At 33.5% G+C, this 10050-nt stretch overlaps 1 protein-coding gene across 7 annotated transcripts in view; it reads left to right on the top strand.

The window, feature by feature from the left end:
* The window catches only part of LOC134530877 (scaffold protein salvador), a 66824-nt gene extending 57015 nt beyond the window's left edge, over nt 1–9809 (top strand). For 3 of the 7 annotated variants that reach the window (XR_010074885.1, XR_010074884.1, XR_010074886.1), the window contains exons 12-13: nt 3321–3470; nt 3831–4311. Coding sequence is in view for 3 of the 7 variants with exons in the window: in XM_063366145.1 (XP_063222215.1) it covers nt 3321–3398 (78 nt within the window). In the remaining 4 variants the exon portion in view is untranslated. The other 4 variants (XR_010074887.1, XM_063366147.1, XM_063366148.1 and 1 more) reach the window with 3 other exon arrangements.
* The last annotated feature ends 241 nt before the right edge of the window (nt 9810–10050 follow it).

The raw sequence follows: 10050 nt of genomic DNA, 5'->3' as shown, positions 1-10050 counted from the left end.
TCTGTACAGGTTGCACCAGGGTCTCTGAGGGTCTCCAATGTTAGGATTTCATGGTAACTTATCAGGTAATTCGATATTTTAAATAATTACGTAATTCAATAATAAACATTTAAAAGTACACCTATCCCTCACTTAGCAGGTCTTCAGATTGGGCGGATTAATTTAGCGCGATGTGAATTTTACTGCCCCAGTCTTGAATAGCACGTCTGTAAATTTCAGCTAACATTAAATCTCGGGAGGCAAAAAAAAAAAGTCGAGCACGACGCCACAAAGTCTATTTCAACTTCTGTAAACAACAGATGTGCCGTGGGATACAGTTAGCGAAACAAGGGAGGAAGAGATGCGCGCGCAGGTCTGTCTATGCTATCGGCTGTTGTACAAACACCAGCTATGGCAAGTTAAATTGCGGCTATAGAGTGTAAAGGACCAAATGTTTTAACGTCCGCGCGTATGCCGCCGTGTCGTACCTTTGTTGCCTGGCCACAAACCGGGCCGTGAACTCAGTCTAGCTAGTGACATGGAATTCACTCAAAAAAAGCAACGTCTCCCCATTCAGCTGCCGGTAACTACGTGCTTGATCACTCATAATACATTGTGTTCAAGTATTTGAGACAAAACTATAAGTATTACAGCATGCAGATTGTCATGAAGGCCACGCTTATGTTGGTTGCACTTTAGTTTTAAGCAAGTCAACTGTGCGCACAATTGTACGAATAAGGACTCTTACCAAACTTTTATATAAGTCTGATGCTGTTTGTTGTACTATCGGGAATATATTTGACGTCACATACCGGAAAAGAAATGAACAGATGATTCACGTGGAAAAGGTTTTTAAATGAATGTTGCAATGAAAAAATAATCATTGGCCTGACAGGATTTGTGTTAACCAGATGGTGATACGCGAATAAAAACTTTAATTTTTTGAAAAATTAAAATGTAATTATCCGGTCAGTAATATCAATTTCACAGTCAGTAAAGGATGGTTTGGAAAGGTACGCGACGTGTGCGCGGGCGGAAAAGTCAGCCAGCCAACTGACGATAAAGTACATAACCACGTATTTCTCGTTATGCGGTGTCGTATTTGTCATACAAAGTGTGATGGGAGGCATATAAAGATAAATGGATTGACATACATATTTATAGTTGATTGTTTTTCAACTCATTTATTTTATGTAAAGTATATTTTCCTACAAAATTTTGGAACATATAAAATAAATTAGCCTTGCTATTTATGGAAACTAATGCTTCAGAATACGTGATTTTGAATAACGCGGGCATTTTTAGGAACGAATTAGTCGTGCTAAGTGAGGGATAGGTGTAATGTGAGGATTTTAAACAACTACAAATATTTGTGGTAATGGAATATCCATAAATAGCCTAATTTTAAAAAAAAGAAAGCTGAACAAACAGCGCATAACCTAAGTATGTCATTTTAATGATTTCTTTTATGTAGCAACTTATCCGTACTATTTCCCCTTTAAGAAGTTTTCTGTGTTAATAAGTTTTTATCATCCAGTCCCTTGAAAAACGTCTTAACAGGGTTTTACTGTACTTCAGTAGTTTGAAAACAAAATATTTTGATTAACATACTTTCATATGAAAAACATATTTGATTAGCACTGTTTTGATTAGCTCTTATTTTTCTGGAATGAATTATGGCTCTACTTCTAGGGACGGGTGTATTCAAACCTCATGTGATTTTGTTTTGAAGCTTAGATAATTCCAGATAGTGGCACACTCATCTCAACAGCAGAAATTTTAGACATAGATTATAGCTCGTAATAAGATTTAATGAATTTCAAAAATGACTTCAAAATAATGAATATTGGATTGTGTTTGAAATGTGGTGAAGCTTTTGCATATTGTCTTAGTGTGATTACTGATATTGAGGTTAAGAGTATTTTTGTACAACAACAATGTAAACGTTTCAAGTTTTAATACAGTAATGAACACAATATAACTAGTAGTGTTTATTTCAATATGTGTGCTGTGACTAGCAGAATGGCTTAAGTTTAGCCAGTGTAACTATCTGCAATTGGAAATATTTTTATAAGTTAAAAACCAGGAGAAAATAATCGATTTGCAATCACTGTAAACATAAAAATCCCTGAAAATTCAGTAGCATACTTTTTTTGTAGTCACGTTTTAGTTTTTATAACCATTAACATGTATCTTTTTCCAATTGTACAAGATCATTTACATACAAGAATTTTTTCAATTATGGCTATGAAAGGAAATTCCCCAATGCTTGTAATTTAAATTCAGTACAGTATTTGAATTTGAGACATGTATTTTAATTGTTTAGATATTTAAAAAAAAATGATATTGGCACAGACATACTGAAAACCAGTACAAAGTGCTACAAAGTTGAATTCAAACAGTAAAAGCAGAGTGAAACTACCAACTGCTAACCCAAGTGTGTTCTGAGCTGAACTGAAAGCAGGCTACAGCGTAGTTCAAGCAGCACGCATCTGTAATGGCCCCATGCAATGTCACAATGTGGAAGCAGTGATGCGCCTGGGGCTACCATTCAGTGTGATTCTGTGGAGGTTTACCCCTCTGGAGTGATATATAGTTATGGCCCATGTCTAATAAACTAAAATCATTGCGCCATGTTTATGCTTGGTTTGGAGACAGTTGTTGGTCCAATATGCTTTCCTTGCTATCTTTTTTTTTTTTTTTTTTTTTTCGAAAGATGTCTGTTATTAAAATAAATTTATATTTGATTTTGAAAACTTGTTGATTTTGTGCCAGAGATGACTGAACATGGACTTTGTGTGAAAAATGGCATATTTTTAAATATAGGGTTTGGAGGTGTGTCAGTCAGTCAGTCCAAAATGTTTATTACGACCCTATTCCCATAAACCATGAGGGGTCATAACAACGGGGTTTTACTTATTATTTTACTGTGTAACTACCGGAATTAAATAAAGTAAACATCAATTCTGCAACAGTTATATTGTTTGGGTGGCAGTTTGTTTGAGGTCAACACATCAAATCACAAATGAATGATGATAATAAGTTGCTCCAATTTGTTTGTTTATGATATTAATCTAAGTACAGTTATACAAATAATCATTATGAAAATTACCAATGTTATTTGTGGCTTGTGCGTGATTGACATAACGGATCTTATGTTTTCGAACCATCGCAACGTACATCCTAACTCTAGTGGCAACATTGATTTTAAATAATAGATATCACTTGGATTACACATGTTAAAAGAATATACAGGTGTCTGTTGTATTAAACATCTTAGTAGGCTGCATATTGACAAATTGTACTCTCTTTCCTTACATATAATCTCACCCTCTGAGAAGCAAAGCTATACGTTGCTGTCCGTGACGATTCCTTGGATCCTGCGGTACGATACATCATTAGCAATGGTGGCAGCGTAGTTTCTGCTATGCCATATCAAACATGTTTATTTGCTCTACAAACTTTGATAGGTTGGACCAAGCGATAATTGTGTAAGTCAAATTCACGTAAGTTGGGGTACAATTGTGCATTTAAATATATACATAAAAATTATGTATGTTTAATTGGGACTCAAAACTAAAGGAAACAATAATTTAGAAAAAAATGTGTAATCAAATATTAGATAATACAACAAATTATATTATTTTGAAGTGAAAAAAAAAGGAAACTGACATTTTGGCATAGAAGGCTTCATAAAATCTAACAAAGTCATCTGACAGATCAAAGATTTTTTTCTTCTCACGCAAACTTTCCTTGTAGTATGCTAATATTATTTACCTTGTTTTGTAGCAGAAATTTTTATTTTTGCATCATAATTTTTGATAATGTTTTTCTTTTCTTGTTTGATGCAGAAGAATTGGTTCGACTTCGTTTAATGAAAAACATAGAAGAATCTATCAAGTCTCCGTAGACATAACGAACACACAATATAAATAACTTAAAAGAATAATTTGTAGCTATACATTGACTCAGCGTGAAACATGTACGAACATGTCATAAGTTGAACAATAGTGTGAACAAAGTGGAGAATCGAGAGTCGCGAGATGTTGAAACAAAGGACGAACGAATCGACGAGAAGATCAAAAAATTGCGTAACTCCGGATTCACGTAAGACGGGATAGCTTAAATAAGTTGAGATATTAGTGTATTTGTTTTCATTTGGTGACTGGATAAGGCTCAACTTTGCATATGCTACTAGGGGACTAACTTAAGCCTTACAAATAATCAGGAAAACCGGGTGGAAAACAGGAATTTCTGGACCCTGTTGTGGTAGACACCATAATTTATATAATTTTAGTATGTGATATTTGCAATAAAGGTTACTGTTAAGTTTTTTTTTTGTTTCTGTTGTTTTTAAATGTAATTGTTAATAGATATTTCATTAACATACTCATTTTATTTTATTGTAGTGAAAAGTACTTTTTGAAGTTTATAGTATGATAAATAAAAATCATTGGTGAGTTAAAGGATGTAAAATTAGCACCATCAGTATTGCTTATTGCAATTGCATTTTCTGGATAAACTTGTACCAGAGTGGAGGGAATTTTAGAAAAATAGAGAGAAAGGAAATGTTAAATGTTGTGACTTTTGAATTGTCATTAGCTGTTAAGGTGGTATATTCAACTCATTTCCAGTTGGTTTGATTTGGAAAATGGTTCTTTATGTTTGGAGCTCATTTGTTTTAAAATGTGTTACTTCATGTAAATGAGGAGGATTTATGTATCTTTGTGATAATGATTTTACAGTAATTATGAGTATCTAATTAAATGAGAAAGAGATTTTGTATGCTGTCTGTTGTTCGTGTAGTCTGGAAATGGAAATGCCTACAGCAGTTAAATTTGGCACAAAGATCCTCCAGGTAGTGTCCGTATGCACCTGTAGGACATTTTTTAAAAATTTAATTATTTTTGCCCTTCACTATCCTGTGTAAATAAAATGGGCTTTACAGTTTAAGGAATAATGTAGATAGACATTTTAAACTCTTTGCAGGTTTTGGTCATCTTGCTTGTTACAATTGCAAAATTTAATTTATAGCATATTGTTCATGGCATAATTATATGGGTTAAATTACTTGTAATAATTTTATGGTAATCGGGAAAATGTTATTTGAAATATACCACTAAAAAATATACGTATTTGGTTGTGTCTCAATGGCCGTGTGGTTATAAGAACTAGTACATATTTTGTTATACCTATCTCATTGGCAGTGTGGTTAAAGGCATAGTTTTTTTAATTGGAAATTTCCTGATGAACAGTATTTGGTGATTCGAAACCAACTAATCAGAAATATATTTTAATTTTGTTATAAAATGTGCTTATGTTTATATTAAAATAATATGTACTTCATATTTACTTCATTTCTATAATATTCTCAAATATATCAGTCAAGTGCATTGTGGGGTTATTTTGTATTAAACAGTGTGTATATTTATTCTAATTATAAAAAATTTGAATTTTGTTTCAAATTAGTTAAACACTTTTTTGATTGCAAATCAAAGAACACTGTTCATTGTGGGAAAATGTTAATGTTATTGGTATATTAATAACAGATGCCTGCACATGTGACTTAACAACACAAATTATTCTAAATTAAGTGTACCTTTCCACATCCTGTTCAGGGAGTCCACCTACAGGATAAATAGGAAAATGTCAGGGAATTTCATCAGTCAAAGAGCATCAGAGAATTTAGATATGATCCCGAAATTTATTTTATGATCGACAAGAACTGCAAGTAATTTAGTACGGGGTTTTGAAGTTGCAAAATTTAGACTCAAATTTTGTATTATAGCTTTGAAAGTATTAAATAAAAAAATTTGTTCCAGTAATTGCAAGGTAAGTGTTGATTATTGACTTGTAAATAAGAAAAATGGCTTTTGTGTGAGAAGTTGATAGCAATACATTGTAAGATAATCCGTTTCACGGTAAGGGCTGCCCTCAAATTTGGGTCACTCCATATATGTGTCTTGAGTAGGATTCTATTAGCACAAGTGAAGTCTTTGTGTACTGTGTCTCAGCTTATTGGAACGTTAAAAACACTGTGTCGCTATGCGATCCTTCTGGTCCTTCTTCTACTACTATAGGAGGGGGAGGGGAAGCAGTTTCCCACTCCCCCACCCCCCTTCATTGTAATTTTTTATCCCTCTGTGGCAATTCATTCTTCCTTCTTAGTTCCTTGACCTTTCATAAAACTAGCACGCACATTACAGTCAGCGAGAAACTTTTGCCAGCCTAGAGGAACATGCAAGTCACATTTCAACACACCAATTCTTTGTGGCGTGCTTTTCACAGGCTTAACACAGGAAATTTTCCATACGTAAAGATGAGTGCTGCAATACCGTGCACATCTTGCAAAGTCGTGGCTGCAGTGCTAGTCATGAAATGTTGCAGTTAATAGCGTAGGAAATAAATAGCATGTGAAAACAATATTGTTGGGGAACAGTTTCATCATGAAAACCTGTTGTGATAGACACGTGGAGGTTGCGTTCAGGTATGTTGCTAGGTGATAGGCACGTAGGCTGAAGAGGGAAATTTTGGCTAGTTTATTTTTAGATTTTTCCTGTGTCTTTTCCTCCAGCTGAATGACATCCAGTAATCACTGCGGGGCGGCACATGGGTGTTACATGAAACAAACAAGACAGATCCCCCTGGTGCTTAAAGTGTGACAACTGTGACAGCTGAGCAGGTGTAAGGTATGCCCAAACAGATTTCTGACACAGTTACAGGATGGTTCAAAATACCAAACAACCAAGCGAAGAAGTGCACTGGAGTGCTTCAGAATATAGCAGACTGATAGTTTAACTAAATTTAAGCATGGATATCCTGAAAACTTGATAAACCAGGTCTGGATAATTGAGAGTTTACACTTATAAGCAAAATTATTGATTATCAAACGGAAAATTAAAATAATGGTTGTACGTTGAGTATAAACTCTCTGCTTTATTTAATGATTTTATATTTTGACAAGTTATAGCTCCACATTAAGGTTTGCAATAGAAAATTTTAGGTTTTGTGATAGCAGTAAAATAATTTTATGGCCATTTTTTTAATGTCAGGTTGCAGTATCAAAGTAAAAAAAAAATATGAGTCTAGTAATACACACATCCAAACAACAGAGCCCAGAATCAGAAAAACATAGCATATGGAGAAAGGCAATCATCAGGAGAATGCTTTGAGACTGGTTTCTGTAATAATTTAATATAGTTTGTAGGTAGTGTATGTCTGAGAAAAAAGAGGGGGGGGGGGGGGTAAATCTTCAAGAATATCAATCAGTTTATTGTCTTTGAAGGGAAAGTAAGATAGACTTAAACCTTATCAAACCTTAAGCAAAGGTTGCAAATAAACATAAATTAGGTACGTAGGCCTATTAGGTAATAATTGTTTGTGCTCTGAATGTTTGTGTTTATTATTTTACGAACCATTGTACAATTATTAAGTCAGTGATTTAAACTGGTTGTTGAAGAATGTAGGCATTTTTTGCATAGTAACATAAATAGAACTAAGGTTAAATTATAATAAGTAAAAAAATCTACAGTTCAAAAAAGATTTTTGGTATGTTAGAATCTTGAAACTTTCTTAAATTTTATTTTTAAATTGTGCGGTCAATTATACTAAAATTCAACAACAACAACAACAACAACAACAACAACAACAACAACAACAACAACAACAATATACTAAAAAAATTTAATTCATGTATGTATATATGAAAATAATTTTTTAAATATAGAATTTATCAATTTTCAATCATTTAATTCATGGAAAGAAAATAAAAAGAAGTGCCCAACACTTCAAACAAGTAAGTCTACCTATGTACTTTTGCAGGATTTATTGTACATTTTACAAATTCAACTTATGTAGTAGAATGCCACAGACAACACATAACAAGTTTGCACGATAACAATGAAATACTTTAAAACCATGAGAATTTTAGCATTTTTGATGTTCATTCTAAAAGTAAGTTCAAATCAATTCTCTTAAAACTATTTTTTATCACCTGTTTTCTCTTTTTCTCTTCCACTATCCGCCCTATTATCATGCACAGTTTGTGTCTTGAACCTCCGAAAGGGATGCCTGAGAAAAGCAGACACACCTAACCATACAAATATAAAAAGTTGCAAACTTTTTTTAGTTTTATAGTTACAAGAGCAGTTTAGCAGCATGTGACTTTTCTTTGTAGGTAGTAACAATCAACATTGAAGAAATTAAGACTTTTAAAATGAAAAATTAATATTTAGACACTTTTTTTAAAAGTCAGAGAATTTTAACGTAGTTTAAGAGATGCCCTGCTGTTGGCTAACAGTGTCTGGGGCATGGTGGAACGTTTACCCAAAGTCGACTTCGCCCAATTTTGAGGGGGGGGGGGGGGGAGTGCAAAACCCCAAAATTACAAAAAATTTCAAAAATTTCTTAAATTTAAGTATACTTTTTTACTATTTGGAGTGTTTCCGAGCCATTCGGGGTCCTCAATCTACCCTCCCCCCACAAGGAGTCAAAGACCCAATAATAAAAAAAATTCCCAAAATTTCGAAAACCTATTCTCTTTCGATTTGGAGTGTTTACGAGCCATTCGGGGTCCTCAACATAACCCCCTCCCCCCTTCTAAGGGGTCAAAGCCCCAAAATTTAGAAAATTTCAAAAATCATTCTCTTTCGATTTTTAGTGTTTCCCTGCCATTCAGGGTCCTCAAAATCACCCCTCCCCCTCTGGGGACAAAGCCCCAAAATCTCGAAAATTTCAGGAATTTCAAATATCATTTCTTTCGAGATGGAGTGTTTCAAACCATTCGAGGTCCTGAACATCCACTTTCCGCAAAAGTGAAAGCCCCAAAATTTTGAAATATAAGAATATATATAATTAGATGTTGGCATGTATGACGTTGATAAACTCTTACACCGTTTGACCCGATCGCCATGAAAGTTGGCACATCGAAGTGTTTTTATCATGAAGAAGGTTTTTATGCTATCCATATTTTTGTAACTCGCCGCTAGATGGCGCTGTAGCGCATCAACTTCTAAACCTTTCAACCAATCGCCATGGGTAAACAGAAAATCATAGGTCACAGATACACAAACAGTAACTATGTGTCATTTCTTAATGCTCAACACACTGGACATATCGCTATCCATTTTGCTGTAACTCGCAAACAATATATCACACGGTGTTCAGCCCGGGCAAAGCCGGGTACTGCAGCTAGTGTTTTATAAATTTATTGAGCAGAATTCATTGTTGCTGCTTCTTGTAACTTAGCATGGCATTTGTATCTTTATTTTCTTATACAAACTTGCCTGTTTCTGATAAAATATACGACAAATCTGTACAACATACAACACACAAAACATTGTTGCTTAAACTCATAGAGTAGCTAGCCCAGACATTCATCCTAAAATGAAACATTATTGGAAACAAAATGGTGCCTCTGATCTTAAATATATTAACACAATATTTGTAATCATAATTTTTTCAAGAACTGGATGTTCACATTGTGTGTGGTCTTCCATACTGGCCGTACTGATAATAACCAAATAACAGTACATCAGTTATGTACATACTATTTGAGCAGTAAAGGCTTAGTTAATGTAGATAATAAATACCCTGGATCCATCAACATTCCTTAAAATATGAAATTTAAGTTTTAAATCTAGTGAAACCTGTAAAAAGTTTCTTAAAATATATAATCTTTTAGCATCATTGTGAGGTTATTGATAGCAAATAATTTGAATTATGTAGTCAGGTTAGTTGAAGTTTTACCATCATTTATTTGAAACTGAATATTTCTGTCTGTGTCTTCTTTATATTTTTATTTAATTTTGACTGTGGTATATTTAATGTAGTTGTACTTTATATATATATATATATACACACACATATATATACACATATATATATGCTTATGTTGAAAAGTAGTTATGCTCTTGTAATTTCAAGTTGTCCTCACCTTGATATTGAGGTAAAATTTATGAATCATTTTGTTATAAAAATTGTAGTGAATTTAGTTTTTCAATAATACATGTGCATTAAATTTTCATTGTATCTTAATCCTGTATTCAAACATAATGAATTGGGACATGATTT

Source organism: Bacillus rossius, chromosome 3, assembly GCF_032445375.1.
Source record: "Bacillus rossius redtenbacheri isolate Brsri chromosome 3, Brsri_v3, whole genome shotgun sequence".
Taxonomy (NCBI): Eukaryota; Metazoa; Arthropoda; class Insecta; order Phasmatodea; family Bacillidae; genus Bacillus; species Bacillus rossius.
Note: the sequence above shows the minus strand (reverse complement) of the source record. Positions and strands in the feature narration are given on the sequence as shown.